Source organism: Ranitomeya imitator, chromosome 1, assembly GCF_032444005.1.
Source record: "Ranitomeya imitator isolate aRanImi1 chromosome 1, aRanImi1.pri, whole genome shotgun sequence".
NCBI lineage: Eukaryota > Metazoa > Chordata > Amphibia > Anura > Dendrobatidae > Ranitomeya > Ranitomeya imitator.
In genome coordinates this window covers 761,871,100-761,894,315 of record NC_091282.1, presented here as the reverse complement: position 1 = coordinate 761,894,315, position 23,216 = coordinate 761,871,100, and the positions used below count along the sequence as shown (strand labels likewise).

Sequence of the window (23,216 nt, the reverse complement as noted above, 5' to 3'; positions counted from 1 at the left end):
ACTCCACCATTTAATTAAAGATGTGGAGTGTATATCTGCAACTCCAGAGAATCCAACAAGACTGAGAAAACACTGACACAGTCTAAGCTGGACAAAAGAAAAACAAATGAATAGCACAGAATACAAGCACACTGCATGTGTGCCACAGAAACAAAAACCAGACATTTATCTTTTGCTGAATTGGCAGCTAAGCAGGAGAGCCAGAAAGTGATCCAACACTTCACAAGAAACATTGACAACTGGAAAGGACTAATGAGTCCTGCAAACCTAAATACCCCAGTCAGATTTGCAATCAGCAGATACATCTGTCCAGAACTGCAGGCCAGGGACAACTGCATTACCACCTACAGCCACCGGAGGGAGCCCAAAAGCAGAATTCACAACAGTCTCCCTCAGAGGTCATGGGTCTTTCAGCAGGACAATGACCCAAAACACACTTCAAAAAGCACTAGAAAATGAGAGAAAGCACTGGAGGCTTCTAAGGTGGCCAGCAATGAGTTCAGACCTGAATCCCATAGAATACCTGTGGAGAGATCTAAAAATGGCAGTTTGGAGAAGGCAGCCTTCAAATATCAGGGACCTGGAGCAGTCTGCCAAAGAAGAATGGTCTAAAATTCCAGCATAGCATTGTAAGAAACTCATTGATGGTTGGTCGCAGTTATTTTGGCTAAAAGTTGTGCAACCAAGTATTAGGCTGAGGGTGCCAATACTTTTGTCTGGCCCATTTTTGGAGTTTTGTGTGAAATGATCAATGTTTTGCTTTTTGCTTCATTCGCTTTTGTGTTTTTTCATTTAAGACAAATTAAATGAAGATAATAATACCAAAGAATTTGTGATTGCAATCATTTTCAGGAAGAAATGAGTATTATCTGACAGAATTGCAGGGGTGTCAATACTTTTGGCCACAACTGTACATCCTGTATTATACCCCAGAGCTGCACTCACTATTCTGCTGGTGCAGTCACTGTGTACATACATTACTGATCCTGTACTGATCCTGAGTTACATCCTGTATTATACCCCAGAGCTGCACTCACTATTCTGCTGGTGCAGTCACTGTGTACATACATTACATTCCTGATCCTGTACTGATCCAGGGTTACATCCTGTATATACTCCAGAGCTGCACTCACTATTCTGATGGTGTAGTCACTGTGTACATACATTACATTACAGAGCTGCACTCACTATTCTGCAGGAGCAGTCACTGTGTACATACATTACATTACTGATCCTGTACTGATCCGGAGTTACATCCTATATATACTCCAGAGCTGCACTCACTATTCTGCGGGTGCAGTCGCTGAGTACATACATTACATAGCTGATCCTGAGTTACATCCTGTATTATACTCCAGAGCTGCACTCACTATTCTACTGGTGCAGTCACTGTGTACATACATTACATTACTGATCCTGAGTTACATCCTGTATTATACCCCAGAGCTGCACTCACTATTCTGCGGGTGCAGTCACTGTGTACATACATTACTGATCCTATACTGATCCTGAATTACATCCTGTATTATACTCCAGAGCTGCACTCACTATTCTACTGGTGCAGTCACTGTGTACATACATTACATTACTGATCCTGAGTTACATCCTGTATTATACCCCAGAGCTGCACTTACTATTCTGCGGGTGCAGTCACTGTGTACATACATTACTGATCCTATACTGATCCTGAATTACAGCCTGTATTTTACTCCAGAGCTGCACTCACTTTTCTACTGGTGCAGTCACTGTGTACATACAGTACATTGCTGATCCTGAGTTACATCTTGTATTAAACCCCAGAGCTGCATCACTATTCTGCTGCAGTCACTGTGTGCATACATTACTGATCCTGAGTTACATCCTGTATTATACTCCAGAGCTGCCCTCACTATTCTGCTGGTGCAGTCACTGTGTACATACAGTACATTGCTGATCCTGAGTTACATACTGTATTATACCCCAGAGCTGCACTCACTATTCTGCTGGTGCCGTCACTGTGTACATACATTACATTACTGATCCTGAGTTACATCCTGTATCATACTCCAGAGCTGCACTCACTATTCTGCTGGTGCAGTCACTGTGTGCATACAGTACATTGCTGATCCTGAGTTACCTCCTGTATTATACCCCAGAGCTGCACTCACTATTCAGCTGGTGCAGTCACTGTGTACATACATTACATTACAGATCCTGAGTTACCTCCTGTATTATAATCCAGAGCTGCAATCACTATTCTGCTGGTGCAGTCACTGTGTACATACATTACTGATCCTGAGTTACATCCTGTATTATACTCCAGAGCTGCACTCACTATTCTGCTGGTGCAGTCACTGTGTACATACATTACATTACTGATACTGAGTTACATCCTGTATTATACTCCAGAGCTGCACTCACTATTCTGCGGGTGCAGTCACTGTGTACATACATTACATTACTGATCCTGAGTTACATCCTGTATTACACTCCAGAGCTGCACTCACTATTCTGCGGGTGCAGTCACTGTGTACATACATTACATTACTGATCCGGAGTTACATCCTGTATTATACTCCAGAGCTGCACTCACTATTCTGCTGGTGCAGTCACTGTGTACATACATTACATTACTGATCCTGAGTTACATCCTGTATTATACTCCAGAGCTGCAATCACTATTCTGCTGGTGCAGTCACTGTGTACATACATTACATTACTGATACTGAGTTACATCCTGTATTATACTCCAGAGCTGCACTCACTATTCTGCTGGTGCACTCACTGTGTACATACATTACATTACTGATCCTGTACTGATCCTGTATTATACTCCAGAGCTGCACTCACTATTCTGCTGGTGCACTCACTGTGTACATACATTACTTATCTTGTCTGTTGTAGTAGCAATATATGGCAGCATACAAACTTTCAGTCTGTAGTCTGTCATACATAGGGGTCCACGTGTGCAGTAATGCTTTGTACAGACCCTATGGGAGGATCAGGTTATATAAAGCATCAGTGCGAACACAGTCGGAGGCAATAAACCTACATGACCGATGATGAGATCACAGCGGTGAAAAGACATCACAAGCGCTCAGTAACTCAGCTATAAAATGGCCTATTGACTAACGCAGTGACATTATCTCCGGCCATTAACCTGACCGGGCAGTAAAGTACCGCACTACTCTGCCAATAAAGGCCACTACTGCCATTATAGGGGCAGTTCACACCCCAGTGCCACCCCCTATTTCCACAGAACGTCCCGGCTGCGCTCTGATTTCAGCCGTAGCTGCATCTTTATAACAAATGCTGCATTATAGTGAATTACAACCAGATGTTCCCCTCGGTCAGGACAGCCGCGTATTTACAGCCGCCGCATTTCTCTCTTCCAGTTATTGCAAAATCATAAAATAAGAACATCACCAGACACTTCACATAAACTGGAAACAGTCAAGGAGGCGATGATCGATGACAGCCACGGATGAGGCAATGCTGAACAGCACTCATTTAGGAAACATACAAGTCCTGCTCATCCAGAGCCCCCTAGTAAATGGTCTGATGGAAGGGGCAGCAGGACATGGGATAAAATGCCAATGCAGACCTATATGCTATAAAATAGATGACAGCTCCCAAGAGTGCAGAACCATCTACATGTTTATTTACATGGGGAGAGTGGAGCGATCTGCTGCAAGACCCCTCTAGCAGAGACTGAAATCCAATATTCCCGATTCTTTCATCCCCGGCATCTTCCGTCAGAGATCAAAAGGAACAAAAGATCATAAGGTGACCCACCATAATCAGCATTAAAAGGGGTTTGTCCAGGACTACAATGCTGATTACTCTACGTTAGGATAGGTAACAAATTTCAGATCGACGGGGGTCCGACACACAGCACCCCCATTGATCAGCTGTTACCAGATCCCGCAGCTAGGGGATGTACACAGTGTACAGCACCGGATCACCATGGCTTCATACACTGTGTAGAGGCCATTCTCAGGTACTGCACTAAGCAACAGCTACTACACCGCTTACGGAGCTGTGCTGTTCCAGCTCTGTACACTGTAAACTTGCTAAATCGTGGCAAACAAGCACAGACCTCGGGAAAAAAATAAAAGATAGTATCCTGTGAAAAAACCCTTACCCGTGTAGTGGTCATGTAAACGACCCCCCTCTGTATATTTAGGAAGCCCCTTTTAAGGTTATAAATCACCTCTGTGGCACCTCGATGGGCGCTGATGTGACTCCAGTGGCGGGACTATGGTCATCAGTCGCTGGGTCAGTGAGATAATCTGTATCTATGAAGACTGCGAAAGATGTAAAGAAAAGATTTGTAAAGCAAAGTTTGCATAGATCCAGAGTCTCATCGGTCCATGTGATGGTCACCAGACGCGCCCTTTAATTTTGCGGTATCTATAATATATTCTACCAAAGTTAGAAATAACTGTACAGTTCACTGATTGTAATGTGTACTGTGTAATGCATTACTTCTCCAGTGATGGCGCTGCAGGGAAAGGAAACTTTTCCCACCAGGTTCCCAGCAGATCATTCGATCATCGAGGGTTCGTCCAGACAGGACAATCATTCTAATCTTGATAAACAGGAGATACAATACATAACTATATTGTTACATTGTTGTTTTAGGTAAACGTGAAAGTCCGGATGATCTCTATGGGCTCGTCACCAATAATCTCCATCATTAACTGTGCAGAGGAGCGAAGTGTGCAATGTGTCCAAGCTACAGGGAATCACTGGGATGTTTATTTCCACGCTAAAAACTTGGACGCTGTTTACTTTTTCTAAAATCTCCATCTTCTTGCCAACGTTCAGAGCTGGCTGACGTTCTCGTAGTAAATCCTGCATGATCCAGGAAAGTCGTTCTGGCTGCGGACACTGAAAACAACCGAGAACAGACGGGATATTATCACTGTCATCAGCTTATAAACATTGACGGCATTATGTCAGGTGCTAGTAGTAGTGTGACACCCCTGCTTATCTAGGGTCAGGGAGGTTCTTGGAAGACTTGGAGGAGGAGGTTCGGAAGATGGAGAATTTTAGCCTTCGACCATTAGATGGATGGAAAGCAAGGGTAGTGTGGTAGACAGAAATAAGGGAGGAGATGTACGGCAGTGCAGCACTCTAGAGAGGACAGGCAGGGTGGATGACAGATGAGATGTAGTGTGGTGCAACACTGTGGAGAGCATGGGTTGGGTGGTAGGCAGAGATAAGGAGGAGATGTAATGAGGTAAAGGACTGGAGAGCACGGTATTGTGGTAGACAAAAAAAGATGTAGGGTGGTGCAGCACAGTGGAAAAGACAGACGAGGAGATGTAGGATGGTACAACACTATGTAGAGCACTGGTAGGGTGGTAGAGTTGACGTTGAAGATGTATAGCAGTGCAGCACAGGACAAGTAAGGTGGTGGACAGATGAAGGAGATGTAGGGAGGTGCAATACTGTGGAGAGATTGGTTCAGGTGGTAGACAGATTAGTAGGAGATATAGGGCTGTGCAGCACTATGGAGAGGACAGGTAGTGTGGTAGAAAGAGGTGAGGAAGGGATGTAGGGCAGTGCAGTACTGTGGAGAGGACAGGTAGTGTGGTAGAAAGAGGTTAGGAGGTGTAGGGCGGTGCAGCACTGTGGATAGGATGAGTAAGGTGGTAGACAAATGAGAGGGGAAATGTAGAGCAGTGCAGCAGTGTGGAGAGGACAAGTAGTGTGGTAGAAAGAGGTGAGGAGATGTAGAGCCGTGCAGTACTGTAGAGATGGTGGTTCAGGTGGTAGATATTAGTAGGAGTTATAGGGCTCTGCAGCATTATGGAGAGGACAGGTAGTGTGGTAGAAAGATGAGGAGGAGATGTAGGGCAGTGCAGCACTGTGGAGAGGACAGGTAGTGTGATAGAAAGAGGTGAGGAGATGTAGGGCGGTGCAGCACTGTGGAGAGGACGAGTAAGGTGGTAGACAAATGAGACAGGAGATGTAGAGCAGTGCAGCACTGTGGAGAGGACAGGCAGTGTGGTAGAAAGAGGTGAGGAGATGTAGAGCCGTGCAGTACTGTGGAGATGATGGTTCAGGTGGTAGATATTAGTAGGAGTTATAGGGCGATGCAGCACTATGGAGAGCAGGTAGTGTGGTAGAAAGAGATGAGGAGATGTAGGGTGGTGCAGCACTGTGGAGAGGACGAGTAAGGTGGTAGACAGATGAGAGAGGAGATGTAGGGCGGTGCAGCACTATGGAGAGGACAGGTAGTGTGGGAGAAAGAGATGAGGAGATGTAGGGCGGTGCAGCACTATGGAGAGGACAGGTAGTGTGGTAGAAAGAGATGAGGAGATGTAGGGCGGTGCAGCACTGTGGAGATGATGGTTCAGGTGGTAGATATTAGTAGGAGTTATAGGGCGGTGCAGCACTATGGAGAGGACAGGTAGTGTGGGAGAAAGAGATGAGGAGATGTAGGGCGGTGCAGCACTGTGGAGAGGACGAGTAAGGTGGTAGACAGATGAGAGAGGAGATGTAGGGCGGTGCAGCACTATGGAGAGGACAGGTAGTGTGGGAGAAAGAGATGAGGAGATGTAGGGCGGTGCAGTACTGTGGAGATGATGGTTCAGGTGGTAGATATTAGTAGGAGTTATAGGGCGGTGCAGCACTATGGAGAGGACAGGTAGTGTGGTAGAAAGAGGTGAGGAGATGTAGGGCGGTGCAGCACTGTGGAGATGATGGTTCAGGTGGTAGATATTAGTAGGCGTTATAGGGCAGTGCAGCACTATGGAGAGGACAGGTAGTGTGGGAGAAAGATGAGGAGATGTAGGGCAGTGCAGCACTGTGGAGAGGACAAGTAAGGTGGTAGACAGGTGAGAGAGATGTAGGGCGGTGCAGAACTGAGGAGAGGATGAGTAAGGTGGTAAAGACCATGATTAAGGCTCTTAGCTGAAACGCGTTGGTTCGCATATTATGGATTTCTCATGGTGACCAGCACATAAACATTTTTTTATGTTGGATTCATACAAGCTAGATTTGACCTTTTCTACTATTTGCCATCATTGCTGGAGATGGCTCTCTGTTTGCATTTGATCGGAATTGTTAAGGTTGCTGGGGTAGTGATAGTGGGTACAGGGGTAGGATTTGGAAGTGCGCAGTAGAGGATGTGCGGATTGTGGGGCTATAGGCTAAAGATGAACACGGGAGGCAGTGGACATTCACAGCCCTAGGCAGAGGGGGGTGCACAATACTTGGGCCATCAGTGGAAGGTGTTGATTTGTATGTGTATAATGCAGGGGGTGAGCGTGCATGGTGTATATAGAGGTTCAGAGGTAAAAGTCCAAAGACTGCAAACTGAGGTGCAAAGTTCACATGAGGATTTTGAAGCACATAATACTGTAAAGGTGAAAGTACACAGTGCAGGCAGAGAGGGTGCACAGCCGCACAGGTCGTTGGCCGGAGTGCAGGGAGATGTTTTGGAATTGCATAGTGCAGAGGTGCACAATGATGATTTGGAAAAGCATAGTACAAGAGCTGGGGTACACGCTGATTTGGAGGTGCAGTGCCTGGGGGTGCATTGTACAATTGATAGGGTGCACATAGAGGACTTGGAGGTGCATAGTGCAGAGGTTGATGGTGCCTAGTATAAGTGGGGTGCAAATAAATGACATATAGAGGTGCACAGTGCCAGGGCTGGAGATGCACAGTGCAAGGGGGTGGGGTGAACAGTGCAGGGGGTGGGGTGCACAGTGCAAGGGCTGTGGGTGCACAGTGCAAGGGCTGCGGGTGCACAGTGCAAGGGCTGCGGGTGCACAGTGCAAGGGCTGTGGGTGCACAGTGCAAGGGCTGGAGGTGCACAGCGCAGGGGGGTGGGGTGCACGGCGCAGGGGGGTGGGGTGCACGGCGCAGGGGGGTGGGGTGCACGATGCAGGGGCTGTAGGTGCACGGTGCAGGGGGGTGGGGTGCACGGTGCAGGGGGTGGGGTGCACGGTGCAGGGGGGTGGGGTGCACGGTGCAGGGGGGTGGGGTGCACGGTGCAGGAGGGTGGGGTGCACGGTGCAGGAGGGTGGGGTGCACGGTGCAGGAGGGTGGGGTGCACGGTGCAGGAGGGTGGGGTGCACGGGGGTGGGGTGCACGGTGCAGGAGGGTGGGGTGCACGGTGCAGGGGGGTGGGGTGCACGGTGCAGGAGGGTGGGGTGCACGGTGCAGGAGGGTGGGGTGCACGGTGCAGGGGGTGGGTGCAAGGTGCAGGAGGGTGGGGTGCATGGTGCAGGGGGTGGGTGCACGGTACAGGGGTGCACGGTGCAGAGGGGTGGGGTGCACGGTGCAGCTGGTGGGTGCAAGGTGCAGGGGGTGGGGTGCACGGTGCAGGGGGTCGGTGCACGGTGCAGGGGGTGGGGTGCACGGTGCAGGGGGTGGGGTGCACGGTGCAGGGGGTGGGGTGCACGGTGCAGGGGGTGGGGTGCACGGTGCAGGGAGTGGGTGCACGGTGCAGGGGGTGAGTGCACGGTGCAGGGGGTGGGTGCACGGTGCAGGGGGTGGGTGCACGGTGCAGGGGGTGGGGTGCACGGTGCAGGGGGGTGGGGTGCACGGTGCAGGGGGTGGGTGCACGGTGCAGGGGGTGGGTGCACGGTGCAGGGGGTGGGTGCACGGTGCAGGGGGATGGGGTGCACGGTGCAGGGGGATGGGGTGCACGGTGCAGGGGGTGGGTGCACGGTGCAGTGGGTGGGGTGCACGGTGCAGGGGGGTGGGTGCACGGTGCAGGGGGGTGGGGTGCACGGTGCAGGGGGTGGGGTGCACGGTGCAGGGGGTGGGTGCACGGTGCAGGGGGGTGGGGTGCACGGTGCAGGGGGTGGGTGCACGGTGCAGGGGGTGGGTGCACGGTGCAGTGGGTGGGTGCACGGTGCAGGGGGGTGGGGTGCACGGTGCAGGGGGTGGGTGCACGGTGCAGTGGGTGGGTGCACGGTGCAGGGGGGTGGGGTGCACGGTGCAGGGGGGTGGGGTGCACGGTGCAGGGGGGTGGGATGCACGGTGCAGGGGGGTGGGGTGCACGGTGCAGGGGGGTGGGGTGCACGGTGCAGGGGGGTGGGGTGCACGGTGCAGTGGGTGGGTGCACGGTGCAGGGGGGTGGGGTGCACGGTGCAGGGGGTGGGTGCACGGTGCAGTGGGTGGGTGCACGGTGCAGGGGGGTGGGGTGCACGGTGCAGGGGGGTGGGGTGCACGGTGCAGGGGGGTGGGATGCACGGTGCAGGGGGGTGGGGTGCACGGTGCAGGGGGGTGGGGTGCACGGTGCAGGGGGGTGGGGTGCAGGGGGGTGGGGTGCACGGTGCAGGCTCCGCTCAGCCCAGGGGCAGGTCTTATTGCATAACAGGGACAATGTGCAGCTGCCGCAGATCACTGGGGAGGGACGAGCTGAATAAACGTGGTCTCAGTGTTGGGGCTGTCAGGATGGGGCTGCCATGGGCTGCTTGGCTGCTGCTCCCGGCTCTGCTGCACCGGGCTCTCTGCCACCCGCAGTGTCTGGACTTCAAGCCCCCGTTCCGGCCCCCGCAGGCGCTCACCTTCTGTGTGCAGTACCGAGACTTCGGCTGCTGCGACTCCTCCCGGGACAGGGAGATCATGGAGACCTTTTACCGGGTGATGGGGCACGTAGAGGAGGCAGGCTACGAGCTGTGCGCTGCCCATGTGCAGGACATCCTGTGCCAGGTGAGTGCCCACATCCAGGACATGAGGCTGTGGGGTCATGTGATCTCTGCCAGGTGACAGAGGCTGTGGGGTCATGTGATCTCTGCCAGGTGACAGAGGCTGTGGGGTCATGTGATCTCTGCCAGGTGACAGAGGCTGTGGGGTCATGTGATCTCTGCCAGGTGACAGAGGCTATGGGGTCATGTGATCTCTGCCAGGTGACAGAGGCTATGGGGTCATGTGATCTCTGCCAGGTGACAGAGGCTGTGGGGTCATGTGATCTCTGCCAGGTGACAGAGGCTGTGGGGTCATGTGATCTCTGTCAGGTGACAGAGGCTGTGGGGTCATGTGATCTCTGCCAGGTGACAGAGGCTGTGGGGTCATGTGATCTCTGCCAGGTGACAGAGGCTATATGGTCATGTGATCTCTGCCAGGTGACAGAGGCTGTGGGGTCATGTGATCTCTGCCAAGTGACAGAGGCTGTGGGGTCATGTGATCTCTGCCAGGTGACAGAGGCTGTGAGGTCATGTGATCTCGGCCAAGTGACAGAGGCTGTGAGGTCATGTGATCTCTGCCAGGTGACAGAGGCTGTGGGGTCATGTGATCTCTGCCAGGTGACAGAGGCTGTGAGGTCATGTGATCTCGGCCAAGTGACAGAGGCTGTGAGGTCATGTGATCTCGGCCAAGTGACAGAGGCTGTGGGGTCATGTGATCTCGGCCAAGTGACAGAGGCTGTGGGGTCATGTGATCTCTGCCAGGTGACAGAGGCTGTGAGGTCATGTGATCTCTGCCAGGTGACAGAGGCTGTGGGGTCATGTGATCTCTGCCAGGTGACAGAGGCTGTGAGGTCATGTGATCTCTGCCAGGTGACAGAGGCTGTGGGGTCATGTGATCTCTGCCAGGTGACAGAGGCTGTGAGGTCATGTGATCTCTGCCAGGTGACAGAGGCTGTGGGGTCATGTGATCTCTGCCAGGTGACAGAGGCTGTGAGGTCATGTGATCTCGGCCAAGTGACAGGGGCTATGGGGTCATGTGATCTCGGCCAAGTGACAGGGGCTGTGGGGTCATCAAAGGAAAACATACAGAAACATGCTATGTGGCAGGGACCACCACTGATATGTTACAAAATAGATTTTATTTGTAGAAATCAACCAAAACACCACAAATATAAAAACATTTAAAACCAAACACATTTCATAGATCCCATGGTGGGATCTGCCCCCTGGACATGGCAGCACCAGAGTAAATCAATAACGTGAACAAAGTGCCAAACTTTTAATAGCTAGTTTACAAATGATCATAAACAATGACATAAATCTCCCAATAGACGTGTGGTCCACTATACTAAAGAATGCGGCATCAGAAGTGGTATCTCAGCATGCTCCAGGTCTGTGAGAGGTCAGAGAAATACACTCATACACCAAAGGGGCTCCATTAATGGGGCTTGACTAAGAGCATAAATTCATGATGGTATAATATGTACTTTGATTAATAAAGTATAATAAAACCATCCCACAATGGACAACAATATTCTTGGTCTCTCACACATACTAGTAGTAATGTGTTTAGAAGGATTACCAAGATCATATATCACTAAAGGACACTCCAGCAGCACATTGAAAACACCAGAGAATAACATGGAGTATGAGTCCCATTTAGAAAAAGTATAAATACATATCTTTATTAACAAAACTGTCAGATACAAAATCTTTTAGACAATAGTTCATTACAGACATAATGTATACAGGAAGGAACCGAAGGAAAACACTGAAACGATCTGCAGGGCGGCAGCCCCTGTGAATCCCTGTTAATTTACCATCTCAAAGTGCCAATAGTGCATGTTAAGGTAAAGAGCGCTACATAGACCGGATAACTAAGAGTCCATCCATATACTTCCCACAGTGGGGTACCGATCACCATATTCGGCGAATATCATACTTAGCCCGGTTCAATAGCTCTTACCCATTAAACAGGAACACAGGGGTCACCGCCGAGGCCCCAACGTGTGTTTCGCCTCGGCTTCGCCCCTGACGAATGGACACACACTACTACAAAAAATTGGAGTCGGATCCTACACAGGACTATTACAAGGAACTAAATAAGTTGGTATCTTGTCTGCCCGAAGAATCCATAAGAACCAATGACCTGATACCAGAAAGGCCAAGAACAGGGACATTCTACATGTTTCCCAAAATCCACAAATCTGGAAATCCAGGAAGACCAATTATCTCGTGTGGGCACCCTTACTGAGCAGGTATCTGGATGAGCAGAGGGTATTCTTAACCCCTGGTAAAGGATACACCCAGCTACATTCAGTACATATCTGATCTATTGAATAAACTAGCTGCAATAGGTCTTCTACCAGAAGGAACCATCCTGGCCACCATGGATGTGGAATATTTGTACTCCAATATCCCACACTAGGATGGATTAAATGCCTGCAAATTATTAATGGAAAACAAGGAAGATGCTGATTCTGTGGTGTGTACAAGGTGTAAGGAGCGGAGCCGCATGTGTACAAGGTGTAAGGTGCAGAGCCGCATGTGTACAAGGTGTAAGGAGCAGAGCCGCGTGTGTACAAGGTGTAAGGAGCAGAGCCGCATGTGTACAAGGTGTAAGGCGCAGAGCCGCGTGTGTACAAGGTGTAAGGAGCAGAGCCGCGTGTGTACAAGGTGTACGGAGCAGAGCCGTGTGTGTACAAGGAGTACGGGGTTCTCGGAGCAGAGCCGCGTGTGTACAAGGTGTACGGAGCAGAACTGCGTGTGTACAAGGTGTACGGAGCAGAGCCGCGTGTGTACAAGGAGTACGGGGTTCTCGGAGCAGAGCCGCGTGTGTACAAGGTGTACGGAGCAGAACTGCGTGTGTACAAGGTGTACGGAGCAGAGCCGCGTGTGTACAAGGTGTACGGAGCAGAGCCGCGTGTGTACAAGGAGTACGGGGTTCTCGGAGCAGAGTCGTGTGTGTACAAGGTGTACGGAGCAGAGCCGCATGTGTACAAGGAGTACGGGGTTCTTGGAGCAGAGCCGCGTGTGTACAAGGAGTACGGGGTTCTCGGAGCAGAGCCGCGTGTGTACAAGGTGTAAGGAGCAGAGCCGCGTGTGTACAAGGTGTAAGGAGCAGAGTCGTGTGTGTACAAGGTGTACGGAGCAGAGCCGCATGTGTACAAGGAGTACAGGGTTCTCGGAGCAGAGCCGCGTGTGTACAAGGTGTACGGAGCAGAACTGCGTGTGTACAAGGTGTACGGAGCAGAGCCGCGTGTGTACAAGGTGTACGGAGCAGAGCCGCGTGTGTACAAGGAGTACGCGGTTCTCGGAGCAGAGCCGCGTGTGTACAAGGTGTAAGGAGCAGAGCCGCGTGTGTACAAGGTGTACGGAGCAGAGCCGTGTGTGTACGGGTTCTTGGAGCAAAGCCGTGTGTGTACGGGCTGTACACGGCTGTGGGCAGAGCCCAGCATGTGCACTGTGGGGGAGTATTGCGTGTACTCGCCAGCATCAGAATGTGCAGTGCGCATGCTCCGGAGCCGACCAGTACACCGAATACACCCCCACACTGCACAGATCCGGAAATGACGCACTGCAGCGTCATACCAGGAAGAAACAGCACACAGATTTCAAACGCCGGGAGTGCGCTTGGAATTAGAGCGAGGGAGGACATATTACTATAGGGACATGTTAGTTATAAAATCATTTTTCTCAGCGAGTACAGGGCAGTATTAGGTCAGACTATACAACATTGCAACACAACTATAGTGTGCGAAATGAATAGCGAAAATGTGAATTTCGGTGGGAAATATTTTGGCGTGGGGGGGCCCCTTTTGAAAGTTCGCATCGGGCAGGGCCGGCTCCAGGTTTTTGAGGGCCCCGGGCGAACGAGTCTCAGTGGGCCCCCCCAACCCCCCTTTAACACATTTATACCACGATTCATGATGCACAGATAAGAATGGCCGTCGTGGCCATTGTTGCTTTGATAACAGCCTTAGGCCGGGGTCACACTTCTGTATTTTCTCAGCAGTGTGATCTCATTTTCTTGGCTGACAAGAAGATGAGAAAAAATGTCTCCAGCATCTCCATTCTGCAGTCAGATGTCACCCGAGTGCAGTCTGATTTTTTTCCCATGGACTACTTGCATGGCCGCGTCACGTGAGATCAGAATATCTGATACAATGATTCCGCCATAGAATAAGATTGGTCCGGGCGCGATGCAATGTTTTATCAGAAAATACGTTCGTTGGCACCTGCGGCTGCCCTGAAGGTCTGTTTTATGGGTCAGATCATATGCAAATGATGGAAAAACAGGATGGAGCCATTGTACTGCTGGAAAAGAGCCTGCACCATAAGTGGAAAGCAAAGTGGAGCATTCAGCAGCACCCAGCAAAGGTGCGGGTGCCCCAGCCTGGGAGTGCAAGGGCAAAGGGGTGCTGGGAACGGGTGGGCAATCGGGACCTCTGCTCCTAGCTTTGGGGTGAGGCATCAACAAGGCACTGTGCAGCTGAGATATGTAGTCGAATCGATACATGATGAGGGCAGTACTTCTTACATTGAACACTTACACTTTGTCCCAGGTGGTGGGTGGGAAGCCTGAGGTCTGGAAGATTCCCTCGTCCTCTTCTCCTCCTGCTTGGCGCTGCGGCTGCCGGTCCGGATCTGTCCTAGTCTCCTCCTGGCTGTGCTGGATCATCTGGATGGTGGACCGTGGAGTGGACGCAGCCTGGACGTCCAAGTTCAACTCCGAACCGCAGCTCTCTATCTCTCTCCTCTCCGCCCGCCGACCGGATGTAAGGAGGAGAGATGACCCAGACCCAGCACCAGCGTCGCGACCCGGAACCGGAAGTGTCTTCTCTCTTCTCTATCCAATGGTGAGGCCAGGGCCGGGCGGCGGTGAGTATTGCAGCTGCTATTGCAGCTGCGCAGCGCCAGCGAAATGGCCTCAGCTCAGTGACTCAGTCCTCAGAGACACAGCAGCTGACTGTGCCCCGCCCGGCGGCCGGCCCCCTGCAGCCAAGGCGAAGGCGCCGCCGGGGGACGTGGTCGGGATGTAGTGACTGAGTGACGCGCGCTGGCGGCTGACCGACGAGTGTGTTGTACATACCAAATGGGCCCCCCCGTCTTGCCAGGGCCCCGGCATTTGCCCGGGTGCTGACGCCGGCCCTGGCATCGGGGCCCCTCACTTTGTAGTTACGCCACTGGATAAACACCTTGGTGAAAGACCTTTTTGAATCAGGGCTACCATCCAAGAACAATTGAAAATCAGATCACAAGAGCCACCAGAATATCAAGGAATCACCTGCTACATTACAAAGCTAAAGAAGAAAATAAGCGGGTACCTCCTGGTGGTTACCTACAATCCAAATCTGGAGGTGCTAAGGGGAGCTGCACGGAAATTACAACCTTTACTACATAAAGATGCCCGCTTACAATCCATTTTTCCAGACCCTCCACTACTGTGTTTTAGGCAGCCCCCAAATCTAAGAAGCATCATTGTCAAGAGCTCCCTGTCCTCTCCAACAGCTGCAGGTACCTTTCCTTGCAACCAGAAAAAATGTAAAACCTGTCCATTTGACAAGATAAAGATCCCCAATTCACATCAGGACTACAAGATACCAGGTACTTTCAGCTACGACACTTCTAATGTGGTGTACTTAATTATTTGTACTAAATGTCCAACTGGGGGTCTGTATGTGGGGAGACAGGGCAGAAACTGAGGACAAGGATGAACTCTCACTGCCACACAATAAGAGAAAAAAGAATGGATCTACCTGTGGCAATACATTTCTGTCTCCCTAATCATAACATTATGGACATGAAATTACTTGTGCTAAAGGGGAACTTCAAATCCCAGAAAGACAGAAGAGTCTGGGAATATAAACTGATGATGACCTTTGACACTCTAAATGCAGGAATGAATGTGTCACACGGATTTATGTCTTTTTACATCAACTAAAGGTACCGTCACATTAAGCGACGCTGCAGCGATATAGACAACGATGCCAATCGCTGCAGCGTCGCTGTGTGGTCGCTGGAGAGCTGTCACACAGACAGCTCTCCAGCGACCAACGATGCCGGGGTAACCAGGGTAAACATCGGGTTACTAAGCGCAGGGCCGCGCTTAGTAACCCGATATTTACCCTGGGTACCTAAAAAAAAAAAAAAAAAACAGTACATACTTACATTCCAGTGTCTGTCGCGTCCCTCGCAGTCAGCTTCCCGCACTGACAGTGAGCGCCAGCCGTAAAGCAGAGCACAGCGGTGACATCACCGCTGTGCTTTACGGCCGGCGCTCACAGTCAGTGCGGGAAGCTGACTGCGAGGGACGCAACAGACACCGGAATGTAAGTATGTTGTGTTTGTTTTTTTTAGGTAACCAGGGTAAATATCGGGTTGCTAAGCGCGGCCCTGCGCTTAGTAACCTGATGTTTACCCTGGTTACAAGTGAAGACATCGCTAAATCAGCGTCACACACGCCGATTCAGCGATGTCAGCGGGAGATCCATCGACGAAATAAAGTTCTGGCCTTCTAGCTCCAACCAACGATCTCACAGCAGGATCCTGATCGCTGCTGCGTGTCAAACACAACGATATCGCTATCCAGGACGCTGAAATGTCACGGATCGTTATCGTTCTAAAGTCGCTCAGTGTGAAGGTACCTTAAGGAACTTGCCCCTTAGACCATGAAGGGTCATCACAACAGAGTCCCTAATCACAGGACAATAAAACAATCCTTATCTAAGAATTGGCTCAATATTTATGCACGTAACTGTTTATCACCCATGGTAATTCTGCTTCATGTCACCTGGCTTATCCATGGTTCCTTTTTTTTTTTTTTTTCTATACTATGTTGTGCATAAATATGTGATTCTTCAGAATTTCTTTTAGTCTTTGCCTGATGAAGAGACGTATGTAGTCTCGAAAGCTTGCAATTTGTTACCATCTTTTCAGTTAGCCATTAAAAGGTATCAACCACCGAGGACTCTCAATTCTAAATATTTTTCTATCTACTGGCTAACACGGTACCAAGATATATTTCTTTCCTGTATTAGAATTCTGTATGGCATTGACCTGGTCTCTAATCTGAGTTGCTGTTAACCTGCGATTTCTGAGGCTGGTGACTCGGATAAACTTCTCCTCAGAAGCAGAGACCCCTAAGTCATCTGGGTAATTTCGCAATGCATCGCTGGAAACGGAAGCTGGCGGCGGCAGCGCACGCATCGGGACAGCTTCGCTGGACGCCGGCGGGTGAGTATATAACTTTTTTATTTTACATATTTTTTTTAACAGTGCTCACACTGCTATATACTGCGTCGGCTGTGTTATATACTGCGTGGGCTGTGCTATATACTGCATGGCTGCTATATACATACCGTATATACTCGAGTATAAGCCGACCCCCTAATTTTGCCACAAAAAACTGGGAAAACTTAATGATTCGAGTATAAGCCTAGGGTGGGAAATGCAGCAGCTACCGGTAAATGTCAAAAGTAAAAATAGATACCAATAAAAGAAAAAATTGATTGAGACATCAGTAGGTTGTGTTTTTGAATATCCATATTGAATCAGTAGCCCTATATAATGCTCCATAAAGTTTATGATGGGCCCCATAAGATGCTCCATATTAAAATATGTCCCATATAATCCTGCATAATGGCCCCATAAGATGCTCCATAGACACATTTGCCCAATATAATGCTGCACAATTGTTGATTATGGCCCCATAGATGCTCCATACAAGCACTTGCCCCATATAGTGCTGCACAAACGTTATGGCCCCATATAGTGCTGCACAAACGTTATGGCCCCATACAGTGCTGCACAAATGTTATGGCCCCATATAGTGCTGCGCAAACGTTGTGGCCCCATATAGTGCTGCACAAATGTTATGGCCCCATGCAGTGCTGCACAAATGTTATGGCCCCATATAGTGCTGCACAAACGTTATGGCCCCATATAGTGCTGCACAAACGTTATGGCCCCATATAGTGCTGCACAAACGTTATGGCCCCATATAGTGCTGCACAAATGTTATGGCCCCATATAGTGCTGCACAAACATTATGGCCCCATAGATGCTCCATACAGACACTTGCCCCATTTGCTGTTGCTGCGATAAAAATAAATAAATCGCATACTCACCTCTCTGTCGCTCAGCCCCCTGGCACTTTCAATGGTCACCTGCTCCTTGTTCCGGCGCCGCTCCATCTTCAGTGTCTTCCGCACTGATGTTCAGGCAGAGGGTGCGCACTAACCACGTCACCGCGCCCTCTGACCTGAGCGTCACTGCTGAAGACAGAGCGGCGCCCGGAACAGGGAGCAGGTGAAAATCACGCAGCGCTCCCCCTCCCCGTTATACTCACCTGCTCCTGGCGCTGTGCAGTCCCTGCTTCCCCGACGCCGCAGCTTCATCATGTACTGAGCGGTCACCGTTACCGCTCATTACAGTACTGAATATGCGGCTCCACCTCTATGGGAGGTGGAGCTGCATATTCATTACTGTAATGAGCGGTACCATGTGACTGCTCAGTACAGGAAGAAGCTGCCGGCGCCGGGGAAGCCAGGGACCCGCAGGGACCGTGCCAGGAGTAGGTGAGTATAATTAGACCGCTCCCCCTCCCCTGCCGACCCCTGGGTATGACTCGAGTATAAGCCGAGAGGGGGACTTTCAGCCCAAAAAAGTGGGCTGAAAATCTTGGCTTATACTCGAGTATATACAGTACATACATATTCTAGAATACCCGATGCGTTATAATCGGGCCACCATCTAATAATATATATAATGTTGGTCACACAGAGTCAATAGCAGCGTTAAAGGACTGCGTTACACCGCAGCATAATGCGGTCCGCTAAAGCTGCCATTAACCCTGTGTGAGTGGGGAGTATGGAGCGGGCGCTGACTGCGGGGAGTAAGGAGCGTCCATTTTGCCACCGGACTATGCCCGTCGCTGATTGGTCGTGGCTGTTTTGCTGCGGCCAATCAGCGACTTGGGATTTCCGTTACAGACAGACAGAAAGACGGAAGTTACCCTTAGACAATTATATAGTAGATAAGATGGACCATTTGGCCCATGGGGCGGGACTATGCGATGAACCCAGTCCCTGAAAGCTGAAAATGCCCATCAATGATGCTGAATTTCTTATTTGAAAGGAACCATACCCACAACAGGAGTTTGAAAGCCAGAGGTCCAGAGGGTCTTAAAGTCTATTTAGGAAAAAGTGAAAATAAAAAGGCTTCACTGGTTGTAGACTTGGAATTTTTATAAAACTCCCAACAGCCGTGAAAGAAACAGTCGAATGTAGTGGAGCACCACCATTCTGGAGAGAAAAAGGATGTGGGGCATCAAAGTTGCTTGTAGAATCCTGTAAAAAGGAGTTCTTCGTTAAGACCTTAAATATAAACTTTGCAAATTATAAATCCACTAGATGGTGGCCCGATTCTAACGCATCGGGTATTCTAGAATATGCATGTCCACGTAGTATATTGCCCAGCCACGTAGTATATTGCCCAGCCTCGTAGTATATTGTCCAGCAGGGCCGGCGTCAGCAACCGGCGTACCCGGGCAAGTGCCGGGGCCCTGGCGAGACGGGGGGGCCCATTTATGGTAGTAACGTACAAGTACTGAGTCTGTACACACTCATGCGCAGCGCTCCTGGGGGCCCCGCAGCCAGAATACATCCCTGCTGTGTGTGACTCTTACATGGCGGAGCACATCCATCATCCCCGCCGCGCCGGCGTCCCGGCAGCAGGCGGCACAGAGCTCTCTGAGGGTTTCGCAGGCGCTGCACAGCTGCAATACTCACCTCCGCCGTCACCATGGATACGAAGAGTCACTTCCGGGCCAGCGGTCATCTGTCCTGTGTCACTTCCGGTCAGTGAGAGTGTCTAGAGCTCAGAGAAGAATTCCACTTTCACCGTCCAGGATAAGTCCAGCGGCAGCGCCAAGCAGATGAGCTGCAGTCAGGTGCGGACGGTGCACGGTCGGTGCATGCACCCTGTGTCCACAACGGGGGCAGCAGCGCCGCGTGAAGCAGTGAGTGAGTCTTCGGTCCCAACACATTGCAGGGGCAGGAGGGATGCAGCCTGCTATCTATGGTATTGGTATGTTAGCAATGCTGGGAGTGGGACTTGTAGTTATAGTCATAGACTACTCACTACTGTATATATATATGGCTGGCTGTGTTATATACAACGTCACGGGGCTGTGCTATACTACGTGCGCTGTGCTGTATACTACATGGGCTGTGTTATATACTACTGGGCTGTGCTGTATACTGCATGGGGCCATGGGCTGTGTTATATACTACGTGGCTGTGCTATATACTATGTGGCTGTGCTATATAGTGCGCGTGCTGTGTTATATAGTGCGCGTGCTGTGCTATATACTGCGCTGTGTTAAAGGGGGGGCCCACAGACTCTTTCGCCCGGGGCCCTCAAAAACCTGGAGCCGGCCCTGTTGTCCAGCCACGTAGTATATTGCCCAGCCATGTAGTATATTGCCCAGCCACGTAGTATATTGCCCAGCTACGTAGTATATTGCCCAGTAACATAGTAACATAGTAACATAGTTAGTAAGGCCGAAAAAAGACATTTGCCCATCCAGTTCAGCCTATATTCCATCATAATAAATCCCCAGATCTACGTCCTTCTACAGAACCTAATTGTATGATACAATATTGTTCTGCTCCAGGAAGACATCCAGGCCTCTCTTGAACCCCTCGACTGAGTTCGCCATCACCACCTCTTCAGGCAAGCAATTCCAGATTCTCACTGCCCTAACAGTAAAGAATCCTCTTCTATGTTGGTGGAAAAACCTTCTCTCCTCCAGACGCAAAGAATGCCCCCTTGTGCCCGTCACCTTCCTTGGTATAAACAGATCCTCAGCGAGATATTTGTATTGTCCCCTTATATACTTATACATGGTTATTAGATCGCCCCTCAGTCGTCTTTTTTCTAGACTAAATAATCCTAATTTCGCTAATCTATCTGGGTATTGTAGTTCTCCCATCCCCTTTATTAATTTTGTTGCCCTCCTTTGTACTCTCTCTAGTTCCATTATATCCTTCCTGAGCACCGGTGCCCAAAACTGGACACAGTACTCCATGTGCGGTCTAACTAGGGATTTGTACAGAGGCAGTATAATGCTCTCATCATGTGTATCCAGACCTCTTTTAATGCACCCCATGATCCTGTTTGCCTTGGCAGCTGCTGCCTGGCACTGGCTGCTCCAGGTAAGTTTATCATTAACTAGGATCCCCAAGTCCTTCTCCCTGTCAGATTTACCCAGTGGTTTCCCATTCAGTGTGTAATGGTGACATTGATTCCTTCTTCCCATGTGTATAACCTTACATTTATCATTGTTAAACCTCATCTGCCACCTTTCAGCCCAAGTTTCCAACTTATCCAGATCCATCTGTAGCAGAATACTATCTTCTCTTGTATTAACTGCTTTACATAGTTTTGTATCATCTGCAAATATCGATATTTTACTGTGTAAACCTTCTACCAGATCATTAATGAATATGTTGAAGAGAACAGGTCCCAATACCGACCCCTGCGGTACCCCACTGGTCACAGTGACCCAGTTAGAGACTATACCATTTATAACCACCCTCTGCTTTCTATCACTAAGCCAGTTACTAACCCATTTACACACATTTTCCCCCAGACCAAGCATTCTCATTTTGTGTACCAACCTCTTGTGCGGCACGGTATCAAACGCTTTGGAAAAATCGAGATATACCACGTCCAATGACTCACCGTGGTCCAGCCTATAGCTTACCTCTTCATAAAAACTGATTAGATTGGTTTGACAGGAGCGATTTCTCATAAACCCATGCTGATATATCACGTAGCATGGGTCACGTAGTATACGTAGTATATTGCCCAACCACGTAGTATATTGCCCAGTCACGTAGTATATTGCACAGCCCACGTAGTATATTGCCCAGCCACGTAGTATATTGCCCAGTCACGCAGTATATTGCCCAGCCACGTAGTATATTGCCCAGTCACGTAGTATATTGCACAGCCCACGTAGTATATTGCCCAGCCACGTAGTATATTGCCCAGTGACGTAGTATATTGTCGAGTGACGTAGTATACAGCACAGAGCCACGTAGTATATTGCACAGCGACGTAGTATACAGCACAGAGCCACGTAGTATATTGGCCAGTCACGTAGTATGTTGCCCAGCCAGGTTTGTAACAGGTGAAGAAAAAAAAAAAAACATATACTCACCTTTCCGAAGGCCAGTTGTAGTCCACGGCAGCTTGCGGTCCCAGGGTTGGTATCACAGCGCAGGACCTGTGATGTCGTCGCGGTCACATGACCGTGACGTCATGGCAGGTCTTTCTAGCGCAGGGCCTGTGATGATGTCGCGGTCACATGACCGTGACGTCATGGCAGGTCCTTCTGCCATACCATCTTTGCCACCGGAAACTGCAGCGGAAGATGGCGGCCGGCGAGAGCGGCTCAGCATACAACGGAGGGTGAGTATAGCAGGTTTTTTGTTTTTTTTTAATTATTTTTAACATTACTTTTTTACTATTGATGCCGCATAGGCAGCATCAATAATAAAAGGTTGGGGACACACAGGGTTAATAGCGGCGGTAACGGAGTGCGTTACCCGCGGCATAACGTTAGCGGTGACCGGAGGGGAGTATGCGGACGACAGGCACTAACTGCGGGGAGTAAGGAGCGGCCATTTTCTTCCAGACTGTGCCCGTTGCTGATTGGTCGCGGCAGCCATGACAGGCAGCTGGCGAGACCAATCAGCGAATGAATAACCGTGACAGGACAGACAGACAGACAGAAGGAAGTGACCCTTAGACAATATATAGTAGATTTTGTTTCACAGCAAAGAAGGCGGTTGATGTCTCCGCCCCTAATATTCATATGTACACTCTCAAGTCCCATGACTCTGAAACCGGAGGTTCTGCTCTGATGATGGTCCAAGAAGTGTGCGGTCTTATTTTTCTACCAATCCTTATGTGATGTTGAAATATTTGAAAGGTGTTGTTGCATCCTTCTCCTTATTTCCTGCGTCGTCTGCCCCACGTATATTTTCGGGCAGTGAGAAAAAATGGCGTAAATCAGGTTCCGAGATCTGCAGTTGAATAATTCCCTTGGCCGAATCTGAAAGGATAAAGTAAATATTGAATACCCATCCTGAGAGATCACATATTAACAGATGTTGCAATTTCCACAGGGATAGGGCCCAAAGTTAGTCCCACGATTCAGTCTGATGGTAGGGCATTGATAATGGCTGTGACAAAGATCGTCTCTCAAGTTTCTAGCCCTTCTGGCTACCATTCATGGAGAATTTGAGACCAAGGGAATAATTTTCTTGTCACTTAACAAAATGTCTCAGTTTTTAATCAGAACTTCCCGGATCTCAGACCATTGGTTATTGTAGGTAGTGATTAGAGAAAGAGGTCGAGAGAATTCACGTACTTTTTTACTAAAGAGGCTTTTCCTATCCTGTTGGAGAGCATGTTGGTAGGTAGAAGAAATCGTCCTCTGTGGATAGCCCCTCTTTTTAAAGCGGCTGGAGAGATCCCTTGCATGATTCACAAAATCAGTATTCGTGC

At 49.8% G+C, this 23,216-nt stretch overlaps 1 protein-coding gene and 1 long non-coding RNA gene across 2 annotated transcripts in view; one reads left to right on the top strand and one right to left on the bottom strand.

Annotated features, from left to right (window-relative positions):
* Window positions 1-3,618: 3,618 nt before the first annotated feature.
* Window positions 3,619-9,655, bottom strand: LOC138645922 (uncharacterized). The gene is made up of 2 exons (XR_011314813.1): window positions 9,516-9,655; window positions 3,619-4,872 (listed from the first exon to the last, which is right to left on the bottom strand). It is a non-coding gene; the product is annotated as an uncharacterized lncRNA (long non-coding RNA).
* Window positions 9,302-23,216, top strand: part of HHIPL1 (HHIP like 1) — a 73,613-nt gene continuing 59,698 nt past the window's right edge. The window contains exon 1 of the mRNA XM_069735398.1: window positions 9,302-9,660. Coding sequence (XP_069591499.1) covers window positions 9,331-9,660 — 330 coding nt within the window. The 5' untranslated portion in view covers window positions 9,302-9,330. The remainder of the gene's footprint in view (window positions 9,661-23,216) is intronic.